This window comes from Aedes albopictus, chromosome 3 (genome assembly GCF_035046485.1).
Source record: "Aedes albopictus strain Foshan chromosome 3, AalbF5, whole genome shotgun sequence".
Taxonomy (NCBI): Eukaryota; Metazoa; Arthropoda; class Insecta; order Diptera; family Culicidae; genus Aedes; species Aedes albopictus.
Window position 1 is genome coordinate 113,126,389 of NC_085138.1, and position 22,017 is coordinate 113,148,405.

General features: G+C 41.1%; 1 protein-coding gene across 4 annotated transcripts in view; it reads left to right on the plus strand.

Annotated features, from left to right (window-relative positions):
• The window catches only part of LOC109430456 (ribosomal protein S6 kinase 2 beta), a 134,257-nt gene that overhangs the window by 108,187 nt on the left and 4,053 nt on the right, over positions 1 to 22,017 (plus strand). For 2 of the 4 annotated variants that reach the window (XM_062860999.1, XM_062861001.1), the window contains 6 exons: positions 1,158 to 1,583; positions 2,045 to 2,353; positions 9,656 to 9,817; positions 9,882 to 10,204; positions 10,257 to 10,554; positions 10,613 to 11,188. In XM_062860999.1, coding sequence (XP_062716983.1) covers positions 1,158 to 1,583; positions 2,045 to 2,353; positions 9,656 to 9,817; positions 9,882 to 10,204; positions 10,257 to 10,554; positions 10,613 to 11,188 — 2,094 coding nt within the window. The remainder of the gene's footprint in view (positions 1 to 1,157; positions 1,584 to 2,044; positions 2,354 to 9,655; positions 9,818 to 9,881; positions 10,205 to 10,256; positions 10,555 to 10,612; positions 11,189 to 22,017) is intronic. The other 2 variants (XM_062861000.1, XM_062861003.1) reach the window with 1 other exon arrangement.

Here is a 22,017-nt window from a genome sequence, read left to right on the forward strand (position 1 = left end):
GCAATGACTTGATATTGACCCGCACTCCAGAGCACTATCATAGCAACTGAACTGATATTTTGGCGAATTTAGCCAAAACTCAAAATGTTTAATGACCAACATACAAAACTAGTTATACAGTACCACATATTCAAATTTCATCACTTTAAGTGTTTATTTTGATTTCTAAACGAATTTTAAAGATGGCCTATCAGTGATATCAACCCGCCATCGCAATCAGTCTAGTTGTGATGGGAAAAGAAAAGTGACGGTGATTAAACAGAGCACACGCTGACTTGGATCGCAGTCAGCCTATCATAATCGGCGCTTTGCCTACCATTGATAGTGACAGAGAGCATCTCTGTGGATTATCCGATCTTTCGTAAGGTTGTTCCCAGCCCTGTCGGTGCTGAGGTAGGGATACTGCCGTAAATCTGCAAAGTGACGTAACCGACATTCTATTTTTTGATATCTTTTTATCTGGTAAAATGATATCACTGTTTTTTTCCTGCTTTATTAGGATGCACAATCTAGTCGTAACAGTAACAGTTTGACGCATAATATTATGGTTAAACCAACCATATGCTGAAATTGCAAATGTCGCTTACGTCACTTTGCAGAATTACGGCAGGATACGAGTTGCTGGGTAGAGGCTGTTGATCTCAATGGGATCTGTATAACGCGAATTACCCGGCCTTTATCGTACCATTTGAAGTGCAATTGGGTTTGAAAAGGTTCTGAGAAACATAATAAAACCAATGTTATTTTATCTTGGTTTTACTATTGTTTTTAGGATCTCTTTAAATCAAACTGACTCAATAATGTAACTTTAGTTATAATTTCGATGTTACACTTTGCTCAAGTATTACATTTAAAATTTAATGAATGACAAATAAAATGAAAATGTATATTTATGTGTCTTGAATGATTTGTGATCTGTTCTATAAATAAATCTTGATTTTTCTTTCTCTGTTGTGTCTTAATCCCCCTCTTCAATTATTACTGGTTTCATCTCCAGCTCTGCAAATGCAAATCATCGCTCGTCAATGTATCATTCATTTTCTATCATCTCCCCCGCCCCAAAACCGCACATTCTCCGTCGTCTACTTTCACTGACCGGGATTGTTTTCCCTTTTCCGTTTTTTTTCTGTTCTGTTTCATTCCACCCAACCGTATAGTCACAGTCCCAGGACAATGTCGAGATGGTCGTCGATGAAGGTTACGAGCCGCTGCACGGCCAGCAGGCGCCACAGCTCGATCCCGGCGGGCAGCAACAGCTCCACCACATCCATCACCACCACCCGCAGCCGTACGGAGAACCGACCGGAGGTGGTGGCGGCGGAAGAGTCATCGCACCGGCAGGAATGATGGACATCGAAGCGATGGACCTTGATCCGGGCGCGGTGTCGGATGATGGCACACTGAAGTCGACGAGCAACGACGAGCAGGAGTTTGACATCCGGGATGTGGTGCGCGAAGGTCACGACAAGGCTGACCCGTCGCAGTTCGAGTTGCTCAAGGTCCTCGGCGAAGGCTCGTTCGGAAAAGTATTTCTAGTTAGGAAAATCGTCGGCAAGGATGCCGGCACGCTCTATGCAATGAAAGTGAGTTAATTTATGCGGTTTTTATTTTCGTTCGAGACAGTCAGTGCTTGAATATTAGGGTATGACTTGTTTTTCATAATTTCTTGAAACTGAGCGTACAAAACAGTTTTCCCTTTGAAAAAGGCCACACCCAATGGCCGAAACGTCGGGTAAAATTCAATTGGATTCCAATCATACAACAGAAAAAAACGTTGGTAGAAAATCAAAATTTTCTTTACAATTAGTGCAATGTAAGTAAAAAAAACTTTCTTGCTGTTAGAAAAATCTATGAAGCTTCTAGAAAACACATTTTTTGGTTATTGTTTTTAAGATGATTTGCGTCCAGATATCATGGGCCATTGCATCCTCGAAATTGACAAGATTTGAAAAACAAGCACCACCCTATTACATAATACATTGCTCCCACGCGGTATCACCCACGAACATCTAAGACAATCTCTTGTCTGTCCTATCGTCTGCAGGTATTAAAAAAGGCCACCCTGAAGGTGAAGGATCGGGTTCGGAGCACCAACGAGCGCAACATCCTCGCCGACGTGGGGCACGCATTTATCGTTAAGCTCCACTATGCCTTCCAGACGCCGGGAAAGCTCTACCTGATATTGGACTTTCTGCGTGGGGGTGACCTGTTTACGCGGCTCAGCAAAGAGGTAATGTTCACCGAGGAGGACGTCAAGTTCTATCTGGCCGAGCTGGCACTGGCCCTGAATCACCTGCACAGTCTGGGAATCATCTATCGGGATCTGAAGCCGGAGAATATACTGCTGGATCAGGTGAGTCCTCCAATTCAAATCTAAGTCAATCTTGGTTTAAATCAAAACCAAATCCACCTCCTCTCCTCTTCTTGGCGTAACGTCCTCACTGGGACAAAGCCTGCTTCTCAGCTTAGTGTTCAATGAGCACTTCCACAGTTTTTAACTGAGAGCTTCCTCTGCCAATGACCATTTTGCATGTGTATATCGTGTGGCAGGCACGAAGATACTCTATGCCCAAGGAAGTCAAGGAAATTTCCTTTACGAAAAGATCCTGGACCGACCGGGAATCGAACCCGTCACCCTCAGCATGGTCATGCTGAATACCCGTGCGTTTACCGCCTCGGCTATATGGGCCCAAATCCAATTCAAACCAATTTCCAATTGAAAACCAATCCAAATCCAAATGCAATCCAAATCCAATCCAAATCCAATCCAAATCCGATCCAAATCCAGTCCAAATCCAATCCAAATCTAATCCAAATCCAATCCAAATCCAATCCAAATCCAATCCAAATCCAATCCAAATCCAATCCAAACCTAATCCAGTCCAAATCCAATCCAAATCCAATCCAAATCTAATCCAAATCCAGTCCAGATCCAATCAAAATCCAATCCAAATCCAATCCAAATCCAATCCAAATCCAATCCAAATCCAATCCAAATCCAATCCAAATCCAATCCAAATCCAATCCAAATCCAATCCAAATCCAATCCAAATCCAATCCAAATCCAATCCAAATCCAATCCAAATCCAATCCAAATCCAATCCAAATCCAATCCAAATCCAATCCAAATCCAATCCAAATCCAATCCAAATCCAATCCAAATCCAATCCAAATCCAATCCAAATCCAATCCAAATCCAATCCAAATCCAATCCAAATCCAATCCAAATCCAATCCAAATCCAATCCAAATCCAATCCAAATCCAATCCAAATCCAATCCAAATCCAATCCAAATCCAATCCAAATCCAATCCAAATCCAATCCAAATCCAATCCAAATCCAATCCAAATCCAATCCATATCCAATCCATATCCAATCCAAATCCAATCCAAATCCAATCCAAATCCAATCCAATCCAAATCCAATCCAAATCCAATCCAAATCCAATCCAAATCCAATCCAAATCCAATCCAAATCCAATCCAAATCCAATCCAAATCCAATCCAAATCCAATCCAAATCCAATCCAAATCCAATCCAAATCCAATCCAAATCCAATCCAAATCCAATCCAAATCCAATCCAAATCCAATCCAAATCCAATCCAAATCCAATCCAAATCCAATCCAAATCCAATCCAAATCCAATCCAAATCCAATCCAAATCCAATCCAAATCCAATCCAAATCCAATCCAAATCCAATCCAAATCCAATCCAAATCCAATCCAAATCCAATCCAAATCCAATCCAAATCCAATCCAAATCCAATCCAAATCCAATCCAAATCCAATCCAAATCCAATCCAAATCCAATCCAAATCCAATCCAAATCCAATCCAAATCCAATCCAAATCCAATCCAAATCCAATCCAAATCCAATCCAAATCCAATCCAAATCCAATCCAAATCCAATCCAAATCCAATCCAAATCCAATCCAAATCCAATCCAAATCCAATCCAAATCCAATCCAAATCCAATCCAAATCCAATCCAAATCCAATCCAATCCAAATCCAATCCAAATCCAATCCAAATCCAATCCAAATCCAATCCAAATCCAATCCAAATCCAATCCAAATCCAATCCAAATCCAATCCAAATCCAATCCAAATCCAATCCAAATCCAATCCAAATCCAATCCAAATCCAATCCAAATCCAATCCAAATCCAATCCAAATCCAATCCAAATCCAATCCAAATCCAATCCAAATCCAATCCAAATCCAATCCAAATCCAATCCAAATCCAATCCAAATCCAATCCAAATCCAATCCAAATCCAATCCAAATCCAATCCAAATCCAATCCAAATCCAATCCAAATCCAATCCAAATCCAATCCAAATCCAATCCAAATCCAATCCAAATCCAATCCAAATCCAATCCAAATCCAATCCAAATCCAATCCAAATCCAATCCAAATCCAATCCAAATCCAATCCAAATCCAATCCAAATCCAATCCAAATCCAATCCAAATCCAATCCAAATCCAATCCAAATCCAATCCAAACCCAATCCAAATCCAATCCAAATCCAATCCAAATCCAAATCCAAATCAAATCCAAATCCAAATCCAAATCAAATCCAAATTCAATCCAAATCAAAATTTAAAACCAATTCAAATTCAATCCAAATCAAAATTTAAATCCAATCCAAAGCCAATCCAAATCCAATCCATATCCAATCCAAATCCAATCCATATCCAATCCAAATCCAATCCAAATCCAATCCAAACCCAATCCAAATCTAATCCTAATCCAATTCCAATCTAAATCCAATCCAATTCCAAATCCAATCCAAATCCAATCCAAATCCAATCCAAATCCAATCCAAATCCAATCCAAATCCAATCCAAATCCAATCCAAATCCAATCCAAATCCAATCCAAATCCAATCCAAATCCAATCCAAATCCAATCCAAATCCAATCCAAATCCAATCCAAATCCAATCCAAATCCAATCCAAATCCAATCCAAATCCAATCCAAATCCAATCCAAATCCAATCCAAATCCAATCCAAATCCAATCCAAATCCAATCTAAATCCAACCCAAATCCAACCCAAATCCAATCCAAATCCAATCTAAATCCAACCCAAATCCAACCCAAATCCAATCCAAATCCAATCCAAATCCAATCCAAATCCAATCCAAATCCAATCCAAATCCAATCCAAATCCAATCCAAATCCAATCCAAATCCAATCTAAATCCAACCCAAATCCAACCCAAATCCAATCCAAATCCAATCCAAATCCAATCCAAATCCAATCCAAATCCAATCCAAATCCAATCCAAATCCAATCCAAATCCAATCCAAATCCAATCCAAATCCAATCCAAATCCAATCCAAATCCAATCCAAATCCAATCCAAATCCAATCCAAATCCAATCCAAATCCAATCCAAATCCAATCCAAATCCAATCCAAATCCAATCCAAATCCAATCCAAATCCAATCCAAATCCAATCCAAATCCAATCCAAATCCAATTCAAATCCAATCCAAATCCAATCCAAATCCAATCCAAATCCAATCCAAATCCAATCCAAATACAATCCAAATCCAATCCAAATCCAATCCAAATCAAATCCAAATCCAATCCAAATCCAATCCAAATCCAATCCAAATCCAATCCAAATCCAATCCAAATTCAATTCAAATCCAATCCAAATCCAATCCAAATCCAATCCAAATCCAATCCAAATCCAATCCAAATCCAATCCAAATCCAATCCAAATCCAATCCAAATCCAATCCAAATCCAATCCAAATCCAAATCCAATCCAAATTTAATCCAAATCCAATCCAAATCCAATCCAAATCCAATCCAAATCCAATCCAAATCCAATCCAAATCCAATCCAAATCCAATCCAAATCCAATCCAAATCCAATCCAAATAATCCAATTCAAATCCAATACAAATCCAATACAAATCTAATCCAAATCCAATCAAAATACAATCCAAATCCAAATCCAAATCCAATCCAAATCCAATCCAAATCCAATCCGAATCCAATCCAAATCCAATCCAAATCCAATCCAAATCCAATCCAAATCCAATCCAATCCAAATCCAAATCCAAATCCAATCCAAATCCAATCCAAATCCAATCCAAATCCAATCCAAATCCAATCCAAATCCAATCCAAATCCAATCCAAATCCAATCCAAATCCAATCCAAATCCAATCCAAATCCAATCCAAATCCAATCCAAATCCAATCCAAATCCAATCCAAATCCAATCCAAATCCAATCCAAATCCAATCCAAATCCAATCCAAATCCAATCCAAATCCAATCCAAATCCAATCCAAATCCAATCCAAATCCAATCCAAATCCAATCCAAATCCAATCCAAATCCAATCCAAATCCAATCCAAATCCAATCCAAATCCAATCCAAATCCAATCCAAATCCAATGCAAATCCAATCCAAATCCAATCCAAATCCAATCCAAATCCAATCCAAATCCAATCCAAATCCAATCCAAATCCAATCCAAATCCAATCCAAATCCAATCCAAATCCAATCCAAATCCAATCCAAATCCAATCCAAATCCAATCCAAATCCAATCCAAATCCAATCCAAATCCAATCCAAATCCAATCCAAATCCAATCCAAATCCAATCCAAATCCAATCCGAATCCAATCCAAATCCAATCCAAATCCAATCCAAATCCAATCCAAATCCAATCCAAATCCAATCCAAATCCAATCCAAATCCAATCCAAATCCAATCCAAATCCAATCCAAATCCAATCCAAATCCAATCCAAATCCAATCCAAATCCAATCCAAATCCAATCCAAATCCAATCCAAATCCAATCCAAATCCAATCCAAAGCCAATCCAAATCCAATCCAATCCAAATCCAATCCAAATCCAATCCAAATCCAATCCAAATCCAATCCAATCCAAATCCAATCCAAATCCAATCCAAATCCAATCCAAATCCAATCCAAATCCAATCCAAATCCAATCCAAATCCAATCCAAATCCAATCCAAATCCAATCCAAATCCAATCCAAATCCAATCCAAATCCAATCCAAATCCAATCCAAATCCAATCCAAATCCAATCCAAATCCAATCCAAATCCAATCCAAATCCAATCCAAATCCAATCCAAATCCAATCCAAATCCAATCCAAATCCAATCCAAATCCAATCCAAATCCAATCCAAATCCAATCCAAATCCAATCCAAATCCAATCCAAATCCAATCCAAATCCAATCCAAATCCAATCCAAATCCAATCCAAATCCAATCCAAATCCAATCCAAATCCAATCCAAATCCAATCCAAATCCAATCCAAATCCAATCCAAATCCAATCCAAATCCAATCCAAATCCAATCCAAATCCAATCCAAATCCAATCCAAATCCAATCCAAATCCAATCCAAATCCAATCCAAATCCAATCCAAATCCAATCCAAATCCAATCCAAATCCAATCCAAATCCAATCCAAATCCAATCCAAATCCAATCCAAATCCAATCCAAATCCAATCCAAATCCAATCCAAATCCAATCCAAATCCAATCCAAATCCAATCCAAATCCAATCCAAATCCAATCCAAATCCAATCCAAATCCAATCCAAATCCAATCCAAATCCAATGCAAATCCAATTCAAATCCAATACAAATCCAATACAAATCTAATCCAAATCCAATCAAAATACAATCCAAATCCAAATCCAAATCCAATCCAAATCCAATCCAAATCCAATCCGAATCCAATCCAAATCCAATCCAAATCCAATCCAAATCCAATCCAAATCCAATCCAAATCCAATCCAAATCCAATCCAAATCCAAATCCAAATCCAATCCAAATCCAATTCAAATTCAATCCAAATCCAGTCCAAATCCAGTCCAAATCCAATCCAAATCCAATCCAAATCCAATCCAAATCCAATTCAAATCCAATCCTGCCTGAAACGCCAATAAAATTCTCTTAAGACCTATGAAATTCCATGAAATGAAACTACCTTTAAATTCTCCTGAAACCCCTTGAAAATTCGTGAAGCCTTCTGAAAACACCCTGACACCCCATGAGGTCACCTGAAATGCCTGTGAAACCTCTGAAGTGGGATTGAAATCGCCTGAAGCGTCATTGAAACTCTCTGAATCAACCCGGAAATCCCCCTGCAACCTCGTCGAGCTCTTAAAAACGGGCCTGAAACGTTTCTGAAAAGCTTTTAAAGTTCAGACCCGCTGAAACTTCTTCAGAATCCACTAAATTGTCGTGACTGGTTGGAATCGGAAAGCGATTCCAACCTAAACCAGCAGCACATCCGTTGCTCTTCACAATAACCGATCGACTGACTCAACTTCTCTGCCACGATCAATGCGCAGACCGATTCCGAGTTCGACTGCCTTCGGGCCACTTTCCATATTTTCTCTTGCTCTCTCTCTTTCTTCTCTCAACGACATGACTGTTGGTTATTCCATTGGGAATGTCTACACAGCTTCAAAACATTTCTCTCTCAAGGATCCATCAGCCACTACAGTACGCAGCCCAAATCGAGTCAAATTATTGAAATTGTCCTAATCCGTAAATGGTGTAATTATGTTATGGTTCAAAATTAATTATTTCATTTTTCTTATTCCTCAATGTTACCAGTGCATTCACAAATAATATAATCTGTCCATCTCTACATAAATATGCGTTGAAAATCCCTGAAACGTCCTTGTAAATCCAGTGTAACTCCCTCAGACACCCCCCCCTTGAAACGCTTTTAACCTTCCGTAACTCGCGCGGTCGACTACCTGCGTCAGCACCACGCTAATGCTGAGTACAAAAAGCGAGATTTTTTCAACGTGTTGTACAAAATACAACAGCGCGATCGCTCGAGGCTTGGAACGCCACTGAAAACCCTTCTAAATCCACATGGAATGCTTTGAAACGCGTGTAGCGTCACTAGTCTTGGTTGAGTCTTATAATAAGAAATTGGCACCTTTTAAAACCGCTGAAACCTCAAAAAATTTCCTGAGGTTCCTTGAAACATCCCCTGGAGACTCCATAAAACGCCCTCGTTACCTTCTAAATCGGTCTTGAAATCCCCTGAACCCACTGAATTCTCCAGAAGCGTCCATAAACGCTACTAAAACTTTTTTGAAACTCGCTCAAACCTCCGTCAAACCCATGAAACCTCCTGACCCGTTAAACGCATTTAAACCCTTCTGAAATCCCCTGTAACGCATTGAAATGTCTATGAAACCACTTTGAAACTCCCTTGGGACTTGCATGTAGTGCCATGAAACACCCTAAAACATCTTTGAGGGTTCCCTTCCTGAAATCTCTCAAAATCCATTGAAAATCCTCCCCTTGCTCTTTTCCTTTTCATGCGGTAAATGCCCTGATGCATAAGTTAAATTTGCCTAAAAAACTCCATACAAAAGGTTTTAGTTGTATTTGTTAACTTTCACATTTTCGGCAATTTTGTTCTCTTCGTTAAGGGGGGTTTTTCGAAACCTGTTGAACTCAAAGTTGGCGTCAAATCTTTCCCAACAAAGCTGAATTGAACGACCAAGGCAAATTGGCCAACAAAAACCTGCCATGATGAAGAGGACAAAGCTGTAGATAATGCACTGGTCACCCTATAATGATAAATGTCGTAACCATTTTTTAAACATGCTTGCCATTTCCTCATTTTTTTCTAGGACGGCCACATAGCATTAACGGATTTCGGGTTGTCCAAGCAGCCGCTGGACGGTTCCAAAACATACAGTTTTTGTGGCACCGTAGAATACATGGCGCCGGAAGTGGTCAATCGCAAGGGGCACACATTCGCGGCCGATTGGTGGTCGTTTGGAGTCTTGATGGTAAATAATACTTGAACAATTACTTCGAAACACGTCATTCGTCACCCTTCACGTGTTCTTACAGTTCGAGATGCTGACCGGCAATCTGCCCTTCCACGGAAGCAACCGGAACGACACCATGAATCAGATTCTGAAAACCAAGCTCGGTATGCCGGAGAATCTGAGTCCGGAGGCGCAGAGTTTGCTGCGTGCTCTGTTCAAGCGGAATCCCCAGAACCGGTTAGGGGTGGGTCCGAACGGGATCGATGACATCAAGCGGCACGAGTTTTTCGCCAACGTCGACTGGGACGCGTTCGAGCGCAAGGAGGTTCGGCCGCCCTTCATTCCGGCCGTGTCGCGGGACGATGCGTTCTACTTCGACTCCGAGTACACCAACAAGTCGCCAAAGTGAGTTCTAGGGTGGGATTTTTTGGTAGATGGAATTGAGTAGAAGATTGAGTTGTTTCAGGGATTCGCCGGGTGGTCCGGTTAGTGCCAGTGCCCACGAAATCTTCCGTGGATTTAGCTTTATAGCGCCGGGATTGTTGGGCGACGATACGCCGAACTTTGCCAATGGAACCGGTAGTTTGATGAATCAGCAACCGACGTCGAGGTCACCGTTCTCAAACGAAATACCTGGCGTTAAACCGGGAGCGTTCGGGGATGAATACACACTGATGCAGGAGCTTGGCCGAGGAACGTTTTCCATATGCCGGTTGTGTGAAAATCGAACTACGAAGAAGCATTACGCTGTTAAGGTAAATAAACTTAAGTTATGTTGTTTGAATGAGATTTTATCCAATCTTCTAATTCTAGATAATCGACAAATCCAGCCATGACTGCAGAGAAGAAGTGGAAATCCTCTTGCGGTATGGCAATCATCCAAACATTGTATCTCTGTTTGGTGTCCACGAGGATACCTCGTACGTCTACCTAGTGATGGAGCTTTTGAAGGGTGGAGAGTTGCTAGACCGCATTCTTGCTATCCAGTACATGAGCGAGGTGGAAGCAAGTGCGGTTCTTAAAACGGTAGTGTCCGCCGTAGCATATCTACATGAGCATGGAGTAGTTCATCGAGACCTGAAACCATCGAATTTGCTGTACGCAACGGTTAATCATACGCCGGAGTCGTTGAAGTTGTGCGATTTAGGTTTTGCCAAACAGCTGCGAGCCGATAACGGATTGCTGATGACCCCTTGCTACACGGCGAACTTTGTGGCGCCGGAAGTGTTGAAGAAGCAGGGTTACGATTTGGCTTGTGATATTTGGTCGCTGGGAGTTCTGCTGTACATTATGCTTGATGGCAAAACGCCATTTGCCAGCACACCGAACGATTCGCCGGACATGATTCTGGCAAGGATAGGTTCCGGTCGGGTGGATCTGGAGACTGGGGTATGTATCGCCCGCTAAGGACATTGTACTATTTTTTTATTATTTAACTCGATTCATATTTAATCATTGGCGTTACTAGGTGAAATTCCTAGGGGGGCTTAAGAACCAATTTTAATATCCAAGGAGGTTTCGCAGTGTAATTTGAAGATTTTCTAGGGGGGCTATTCGGATTCTAGGGGAGCCTAAGCCCTTCCTTTAATTTATTGGGAAACTAGAAGCCTTTGGCACTCTGTCCTGTGCCAATGACTTCTAGTTTCCCTGAAAGTTGAGTACTCTTGAACCACAAACAGCGATTTTGTGCGCGGCCTGCCACGGGGTCGCTGGTCTTTCTTACGTTAGACCATAATGTAGCCCGTACCACGAACGCAGAGCAGAAACGGCAGCAATAACAATCACCAAGGCCATGCAGCACCCGCCAATGTTGCTGTGGCTGATCAATGTTAGTCACTCCATGTGAACGAGGGAGATTTTTTTCATTATTTCTGTGTATTTTAACTTAAGCTAATTCTACAGTTACACGATGGAGATGAATATGTACGTGATTCGTTGCTATTTTATCGGCACGAAAATGGAGACGGACATGTCCGGCAGATTAGGAATGCTGGAAATATTTAACGAGAGCTTCCCTCGCTTAGCGAATCAGCATGACTTGAACAAGCTGTACCCACGCCAGCGAGCAGCTTACAGCTGCAAAAATGGAGCGCATCAAGCTGGAAGCGCAGAGGGAATTGGCTGAGGATAGGACTAGATCGAGCGATATGTCGCACGCTATGTCCAAAGGAATGTATTATGAAAAGTTCACGTACCTCAAAGTTTGTTTGCTAGAACCGTATTTTTAAACCTTCAGATTCAGAATATATGCGGTTTAAAATATTCCATCTTGGGGTTTTTCCCATATGGGATGAAGTTGACCAAAAAATGACGTTTTTCGACATTTGCATATAAAAATAGGAAAATATTCAAAAATATAAAAAACCCCAAGATGAAATATTTCAAGCCGCACAGATTCTGAAATTAGAGGTCTACCCAACTAGCATTTTCAGCGCTATAAGCTCCAGTCATTTGCTTTCTGCTGTGTAACCATCGAATAAAAGCAGTCAACGTTGAATAAATGGAGAAGGTAGTCAAATATAAATCATAAGCTAATACACGACTATGTGTGAAGAATTAGCAATAAGTTAAAATTCACAAATACAAAGAAATTAAAAAAAAAAAAAACAAAAAAACTAATACACGACTGCAAAACAAACACCATACAGCTACTAAACTCGGTTTTCAGAAATCCATTGCTTGTCACTGGGGCTGCCTTTACTCCACTCTATTACAACTCCGGGAGATTTCCCGGAAGATGTGAAAACTTGAACAAATCGAATAGGAGTCCCCACTAACAAAACAGCTGCTACTATACAGTACAATTCGTTATACTGACAAATCCCCAAACCAGCAGCGCTTTAAAGGCCGTTATGCTATTTCATTACAGCTAGAAGCTGTAATAAAGAAATTGTTGGTTGACCAACACGGCTTGTCGGATGTAAACATTATTGTCAAAACAAACTTTAAGCGGGATATATACTGCCGCCACTCGCATAACAGTCCCATCTTTGCTGGGTTTCCTATTCATATGGGACTGTTTTGCAAGTGGGGGCAGTATAGCTACTACACAAATTCTTTACAGCTAGCCATCTCTGTGATGTGAAATTATTTGGGTTGCTTTTATTGCACTTTAATTCAATGCCGGAAGATTTGCCGGAAGATGTACAAATCGAGTAAGAGTCCCAGCCACTACAACAGCTGCTTTTATACAGTACGTTTTGTAATGTTGCCAAAATACAAAACAGCAGCGCTTCGTAGCCGTTTAAAGAACACTCTTTCAGCTACAAGCTGTGGAGTAGAATCTGTTGGCGCAACCACCAGCTTGTTCAATGTAAACATTATTGCGTTTGACGTTTTACAAGCTTTTGCAGATGAAGTTGGGTAAGGTTTCTTGTGGCACAATTATGAAGCCTTGTCTGGAGTAAAACAAAACGGGTTATTTTCTATGCTATTTATATATAGCAGTGTGGCAGCGAGGACATCATCGGGACCAGTAGATACGGAGATCGGGAGTTCGATTCCAAGTAGCGGCAAGTACTTTAATTATTCAATTTAAAAAGTGATAATTCCAGTTCCACAGGTATTGCGTCACGGTATCCATAACCTAATTATATTTAATCATTTAACTTGGGGATGCCGTATAACTATTATTTAACAACTGCGAAAAGGCTAAAAAAGCGCCTTCTCAAGATGTTATTCAGTTAGTGGTTACATAGGAGCCGAGAAAAGAGCTATGTCTTCGTGGCATAGAAGATGCTCGCACAGCATATACATGTGGATTAAGTTCGCCAGATTCATTGGTATAGGGCTTGCATAGAAGCTTACGTCCATATGTACCACACAGTAACTCAGCATCAAGCCGTATTGAGGACGCTTTGTTGACGTTTACATTCACAAAAAATGCTAGTTGGGTAAACCTACGACCCTAGAAAATTATTCTTGGTGTACATTCACTTTTTATAATACTTCCCTTTGGACATAGCGTGCGTCGAGAAGGAGTTCTGTTGGGCTGGCTGCATCGAACGCTAGTAAGAGTCGGGATTCGGCTGCACCCACTGCTCCAGAACCAACAGCGAATATCCAACGATAGCAACTATGAGATGAACTAGCGCTCCATATGGCCACAGCACCGGTATCGAATATAAAAGCTGCGGAATTTCTATCAGTCAACAAGTCAGAGCAGTAACCATCCTAAACTAGGATATTTTGCCACAGTACTTGGAGGCCGTACAGAACCACGAGTATTTGCAATTTACTGTGTATTCAGCGGTGGTGGCTGTTTTCAAGACGCTGGGATTACGGACGCGCCCGCAAGGAGACGGTGAAGGTCGCACACGCCCAGCACATAAAAACACGCGCGGATGCGACGTTTGGAGAACCGGATCACTACATTGCGCACCGAGATTAGTCGATTAACACAGTACAAGCAGGGCAATCGATCGACGAGGCTCGATCGGTATGTTGCTGGGATTGTGAAGCCCACAGAACTCCGAGATTTCACAGAAGTCCACATTACGGAGATCCTCGACACCCATGTACAGCGGTTGAGTGCTCTTGTGAAACGATTGCGGCGTTATAGAGAATGTTCACACAGTTCTAGGCCAATCTATGGGAGAACCCTGTCCAGCACAGTGACGATGTGATGTGGTTGGCAGAAAAAGAGCGACAGTGTAATGGAATTGGAGACCACGGTCGTAGTTACCGCTCAGGATTTACGTGGGGCTACCCGGTATACCAGAAATTGGGCTGCACCAGGACTCGGTTTCGTGCGCAATTTTTGGTTTAAAATGCTCATTACCAGTGGTATTACTTATCTTCTGCCGAAGGACCAAAACACAGCTAATCCAGCAAAGCAAAGACCAATAACATGTTTTTCGATTCTGTACAAAGTGCTGTCGTAGGTAATAGCGAGAAGGACACAAACCCACTGCGACGCCAACAACGTTATGACCGCGAGGAACAAAAAGGGTGTCACAAGAACTCGCAAGGCTGCAAAGAACAGGTCATCATAGATGCAGTCATTGCGGATCAAGCCACCGAAAAGCAGAGTAACCTGAGTATGGCGTACATCGACTACAGAAAGGCGTACGACTCAGTACCGCACTCGTACCTACTTATAGTACAGCAGTTGTACAAGATAGACAAGAACGTCATCAGGCTGATGCAACACGTGATGGGGATGTGGAGCACGTTCCTACAAATTACCGACGGAACAGCTGTGTTGCGGTCCAGAACTCTCAGCATCAGGAGGGGGATATTTCAAGGCGATACCTTTGGTCCGCTATGGTTCTGCCTTGCGATGAACCAACCCCCTTAGCAGAGCACTCAACCAATGCAACTATGGCTACCAACTGAAAAGTAAGGGAAGGAGTACAAGAATAACCTACACCTTCTTTATGGATGACCTGAAGCTTTATAGCTGCAGAATTAGTACAGAGGCTGCATCAACTGTGACAGCTTTTTACCTATATGGCTCTTCGCATTAAGCGTTCTTCACAGTGTCCTCTGTGTATCTTCGTCACTGGCGTTCTTCAATCGATACCGAATTGGTTTTTATCGCTGCTCTTTTTTCTTGTGTTGTGATTGTAAGAGTTTGATCGTGCCTTGTTTGGGTAGTGGCTATGGTTATGACAGCTCAGATCAATCTTCAGCATAAAAGAACAGCTTTGGTCCAAGTACCTTACTTTCGTAGGGGAAATTTCTATGTAGATGTAATGCTTCAATTAGCACCTATATGGTTCCGCATTTTGCGTTAGACCCGATGTTTGCTACTTTCAGTGAAATTGAAATGGCAATCTCGTGTGTCTCGAACCCAAAATGTTTTGATAAAACTGCTTGTTTGCAGCCTTGCTATTCCCAAAAATCTTGGTGGGATTATACTGTCAAGTTTATTCCGTAAGTGGATAATGCATCGTATGAAGATCAGACCTATCAAATTGACCTCTTTCTTTTGAAATGATTAGAACGCTTGTCGAGCATCACACCCGTGATGTTTTTCTGGCAAACAAGCCTCTCCATGGGAATCAACATGCTTGTCAAAATGGAAAGTCCACTGAGATTTGTTTACACAATGTTGTTTACGATATCAGAAAAGCATTCATTCAAAAACAATTTTATTTCGTACCTTTCGATTCCATATTGAAAGCCGCACGGATTGTCCCATTTATCTTTCAAAGATTTCCAATTGGATTTACCAAATGCTCAAAAACCAACATCTCTTCTCGGCATTACGTCAAGAAGCAACTAGGAAATTGAGTGTTTGTGGATGCCCCCATGCGGGAGTCTTGCCACCACTTTTGAGGAATCTCGTAGCAGAAACGCAATTGAGAGAACTCAATGTGGTTTTCCTATTTATGTTTTTGTCCATCATAAGCCTCAACTGGCTGCTTCATTTGTATATCTTAGCTGAGAATCCAACTGTGGAACTTTGAATCATTTGATATGTAACTACCCAGTTTTTACGCAACTGCGTTTCCGAGTACTCGGTAAACACTTAATTAAGTGAAACTGACCTAAGAAGCCTGAATCTTCAGGATGTTCTGTTGTTCTGAACCCGTTGTGGTAAGTAGCTATAGGCTTAGCTTACGCTCTATGCGTTTTTACAGTGCCCTTTTCAGGGCGCTGTTTGAACCCGTTGTGGCACGCTTATGCGATTATGTCGACCCCATTCCCTTACCTTCCCTTTCCCTATCCCATCCCTTATTCCTCCCTTCACTCTCCCTCAGGTAAATGATGAATAGGCTCGTATTCATGGCGATGGCATAAATTTCCCAAATGGAGGTGCCTCTGGAGCCGACCTACTGATACCTGATAATGTGACAGCTTGTGACGGTGTTCAGCAACGACATCCGGATGGAGTTTGATTTGAAATTGACAAATGTCGGTCAGCCATCTTCGCCGGGGTCAAGTAGGTAATATTCGCCACACAGCGATCAAGAAGGAACTGCAGGACAAATTCTTGCATCTTGTCAACTGTGTTTTGAGGAGCTTTCTGTAAGCCGACATCATGGTGAAGGTGATCAACACGTTTGCTGTCCCCCTGTTGACCTACATACAGATTTGGGGTGGTAAAGTGGATCAAGACTGATCTCGAGACGCTAGAACTAGCAGTACGAGTGGCGTTTACCAAGCACCGAATACGCAACCAAAAGTCGTTCATCGAAAAAGTCACCCTGCCACGCACAGTAGGAGGAAGAGGCGTCACCAATATCCAGGCACTATGTGTCTCCCAGATCCAGCATTGGCGGGCATATTTCGTAGAAAGCCAGTACCGTTACCGAAATGTACCGTACGGTGCATCTGGTGCAGAAAGATTACCAGCTGAACTGCGATATCAAGACCGTAGACGAGGTGTTCGTAATGTGAAAGCAAAATAAGTTGCATGGGACGCACCCCCATCAACTGGGGATCTAGTACATCGTTACCCAGGTAACCACTAAGCATTTGAATAAGCCGTACAGTAGACCGTAATAAGCATTTCAACTGCTTCCTGCCCTACAAAAGCAGTTCGAATGCATAGCTGCCTTGAATTAGCATAAGCTGTGCTACTCAAAAGCTTTTGGCCGTTAATTAGCATTTCAACTGCTTGAGGTGTTTTTGCTCGGAAGCATTCAGAATGCCTTTCAACTGATCTTCAAATGCTAAGAGCAAAGAGTATGGGAGATATGTTATGTTTTTGACAGCTCGTGCTGTCTCTTTTTTACAGGATTTATACCTCTGTTGACAAGTTAGCACATATGAGCTACTTATTCATTTTTCCCTTACTCACTAAAAGGCTCAGCAGAAACACTGCTGCAGCTGGTTTGGTTTGGGAACATGGCCATCATCATTTCTCATTTCGTCAGAACATACGTACCGAATTGGTGGATGCTTTGGTGCAGAGGTTCCCAAACTTTTTGCTATCGCGGCGCCCTTTGACATTTCCAAAAATGTCACGGCGCACCAAAGTTATTAAGGTGAATATATAACGAAGCCACACCTAAAATTTTCAAGAGCACAAATCTGAAGAACCGAATGTCGGTTTGCGCTGAAAAGTTGATCGATTGGTAGCCCGCTGGTGGTGACCAATCGATCAACTTTTCAGCGCAAACAGACATTCGGTTCTTCAGGTTTGTGCTCTTGAAAATTTTAGTTGTGGCTTCGTTATATATTCACCTTAACAAAGTTTTTTTTTGTTAATTTTTAGCAACTTTCACTTTACAGTGTGAAATCCAAAATCGTGAAACACTTTTAATATCATGTTTTCGGTATTCAAAATTTGGAAAAATAACTTTTTTTAAGGTGAATTTAGGACGAAGCCACACCTTGAATTTTCAAAAGCACAAATCGGATGAACCAAATATCGCAAAGCGCTGAAAAGTTGATCGATTGATCAGGCGCTGGTGGTGACCAATCGATCAACTTTTCAGTGCAATCCGTCATTTACAGAGGATAGACAAAATGATCGGGACAAGCAAAATTTTTAATTTTCAAAAAATGTTCAACTAGCTATAACTTTTCGAAAAGTGCATCAAATATTCTCAAATTTTCACTGTGCGTGCATCAACTAGATGTGTATCAGTGGTCCAAAATTAGAAAAGATCGGGCCATTCTCCACAAAGTTATAAAGTTTCTTGAAAAATGTAAATTTATCCGATAGCCAACTTTGAGCTGTTATATCTCCGGATTCAATGAACCGATTGAAATGGAATTTTGACCATTTATGACTTATATAATGAACTCTGGAAAACATTTGACTGATGAAACAGTCCGGTTCAAAAATGTTAAAGCTAGCTTTTCACCCAGCCAGATTGGCAAACCTGCATGCCGCTAAGCTGTTGTGACCTTGTAATTGTTCTGAAAAGAACGTAAATAATGTTCCTGAAATTAAAACTTTGGACAAGTTATAGTAAAATCAAAAGCTAAGCTGAAGCTTAAGAAGTCCAAAAACAATTTCAAAAACTTGAAATTAAAAAAAAAATGAAAATTTGGTTTCAATTGATATGTTGAAAGGATACCAGAAATCCTATGGAACAACCGAGGACTCAGGAAAGGTTAAAAAAATGTGAGCGACACTAGTTTTACTAATGAAGAAATTAATGGTGTTCCGCAATGCAAATAAAGAGTTTGTTTTTTTTGTTTCGTCACAAAAGCCAAAATTCTGCGGCGCACCTGTGAAAGATTCGCGGCGCACCATGGCGCCGCGGCGCACAGTTTGGGAAGCACTGCTATGGCGGATCATAAGATTATTCGCAAGAGGAAATCATATGCTATAGATCGGAGAGGGAACGAAAGTGCTGTTTACAAAATGGAATATCTATTTGTTTAAAACAAGTTTTGGGTGTTGGAACTGAAGCTATTTCCAGTTTCAGATCATTCTTTATATTGGGGAAAAAATCAGCGCACGACATCGGAACAGCGGTAGCATATCCTGGAGCGTGGAGCAGAAACTTGAGCAGCAAACATAATTGAGTAATCTCCGGATCGTAAGTTCAAACACCAATAACTGCTAAAACATGCAAAAAAGAACCACACCTAACATCAGCTGGAGTGTGCAAGGACGAGGAAGCGGGAACGCTGAGAGAGCGAGAAGCAGACGTAAATCTATTTTTGTTTTGTTTTGCTCGACGAGGCGTTACGCTTTTTTGTCATTTTGATACGACGTTCCTGAAAGTGCTGCACTCAGACAGCCCGTTATTTTGCCAAAACCTGCTGTGGGGTAGCACTATAGGCGCATATACGGTCAATTAGCATTAAATGCCTTGTCCTAAGGACTACTATAATGCTGTAGGAATGCTATTTTAAATGCTTACTGGTTACTTGGGTAAAGCGGCGTCGATCTCTAACCAGGATCGCGTAACTAGGTTACAACGATGTTGCAAAGATTAATATGTATCAATAGTTTGCTAAAAAGCACAACTTGTTTGACATATTTGCATCGTACTACAGGTACCAGCCGGACCCGGTTTTGAAAAAAATAGTTACATAAAGCTTGCATAAAGCTGTACTGGGATCACGAGAATATTCATGACAAAAGGATGGACATGGATATCGCTGTACCGTTAGACCATAATGTCCAATCAACATTCTCCGGCAAGATAACGAAGTGCCATTATCGAGCAGAGAAATTGAAGCAGATATGACACCTTGAGAACGTCCGTATTATAAAAGTACTGATGGTTCTTTCGGTGACCGGGTTTGTTCCTAAATCTATCCTGTGGTTCCTAAACGAGCTGCAATTGAAGAATGACCTGAACATCATCCTGAAAGCGGTCATTCTTGAAATCTGTAGTGTCGATTCAGCTTCGCGCGAGATGTTGCGAGAAGATTGTACATTTGGAAAGCCTGCCTGGTAGTATAGTTACACTAGCAACATGCATGTCACATAAGAGTTACGGCAGCACAAGTTTTTGTAGTAAACATGGATGAGAACGCTCACTTGCAAAGAGTTTTGCCATGATTTTGTTTTAAGGACAGACTCGTTGGAAACCCAAAATGGGCGCCACAATGGCCGACTTTGACACCTGCTCACGATTTCGACGGCACAAATCTCTTTGTAAACAAAACCAGCATAGAGCTTATTACAAGTGAGCAAGAACAGAATAATAAAATGCACTGTTGTTTGAAGCTTTCTTCTTGAGATTTGTGCGTCTGAAGCTCTGATACACCATTGAAGCGGGATTTCAAGACGTTTGTCCTTAAATTTGTCGAATTAATTAGGGATCGTAGACGCATATCAAAGTCCTGGCAAAGCTATGAAAGCAACTCTCCACGAAGTGAGTGTAATTTACCTCGTGGAGAGTTGCCTTCGCAGCTCTCTCACGCCATAGGTAAGGTATGCGTATGTGATCCCTACTTTATTCGGCAAAGTTTTTGGCAAAACCACAAGGCAAAAGTCGTCCATACATCGTTCCCTGTGTAATATCCATTAAAACTAGATAAAAGGGGGCCATTCTTTAAGACTAATAAAAAGACGTTGGTATACGGTCATGGTTTACATAGAACTCAGCTTTATTTCGAAGATGGTTATATTCGTATTTCTGTTCAGATGGAACTCATTAAAAATGATAACCCTTTCATGCCACTACAACTCCTTCCTCCTATAGTAATAGCTTATATTAGCTAAATTTGCAAATGTTATCATTTTCTCTCCTACTCTAGCATATTTACAAATATTCAGACTGCTTTACAAAGCCGTAACAATAAATATGTTAAATTCGACTATTTCTTAGTAATAAACATAATCATGATTTGTTTTCTTGTTCATTTTTTTCTATTTTTGGAAACCTCTAATTAGCACCCAACGCTCCTCTCCTCTCTCAAGCAGAAGCTTTACACAAGGGCAATTGAATGGACAGTCCATTCAGTAGAATCTGTAGAGGCTATTCTCCGTCGATTTCCGTATCCCTGGCTGTAAACAGCATGTAATCAAATCAGTAAATCACCAGCCATGTGTGCATGCTCGAAATCATCGTATTCCTATTCATTTATAAAACAAGCGAGAATTACCCCACGTGTCCTGATAATAATTATTATTTAGCACAAACATATTGTCATAAACTCCTACTCAATTAAAAAAACCACTGACAACAAATATACAAAATTGTCCTAAAAATGCACCTGGAAGGGAAAAAAAGTAGAATAGTGCACCAAACACACAGACTAAAAATGATCTTTAAAAAAAACCTAATCAGCCCTGTCGCACTAAATCATTCACAACTTGTTCAAATGCAACGGTTATCAAAACGCCAATCAGCACCAGCAACTCGTCGCTCAGCTATCCTCTATGCTGTCCACATCCACAACACGATAGGGAAATCCATCACTGTGGCCCGGTCGATAGTATCATCAGCAGATAATCGGTCGATGAAGCTTCCAACGGCGCCGGCAGGTCACAAAAATAGCAGCAAAACATTACACAATCAAAAATAGGTAGCCATAGCTACTCCAAAGGTGTGCACACAAATGCCAAAAATTGTGTATTGTTCATCATCCCCGGTGTTGTTCGCTTATTCACCGACATAGCTGCGCATGTATCACCACATTCAAAGTAGAAAGTAGTGCAAAAAGGGTGCTCAGCTACCACAGTTGATAGATGTGGTACTCGTTTGAGTTACGCTGAGATGAAAGAAAAATGGTACCTTATAATCGACCATAAAAAAATGAAATGGAGGGCCACAATATTGATTTGATAAAAAAAAACGGCTCGCCTCCTATTCACTAACAAAAATGTTGCTGGTCAAATATATACACAGAAA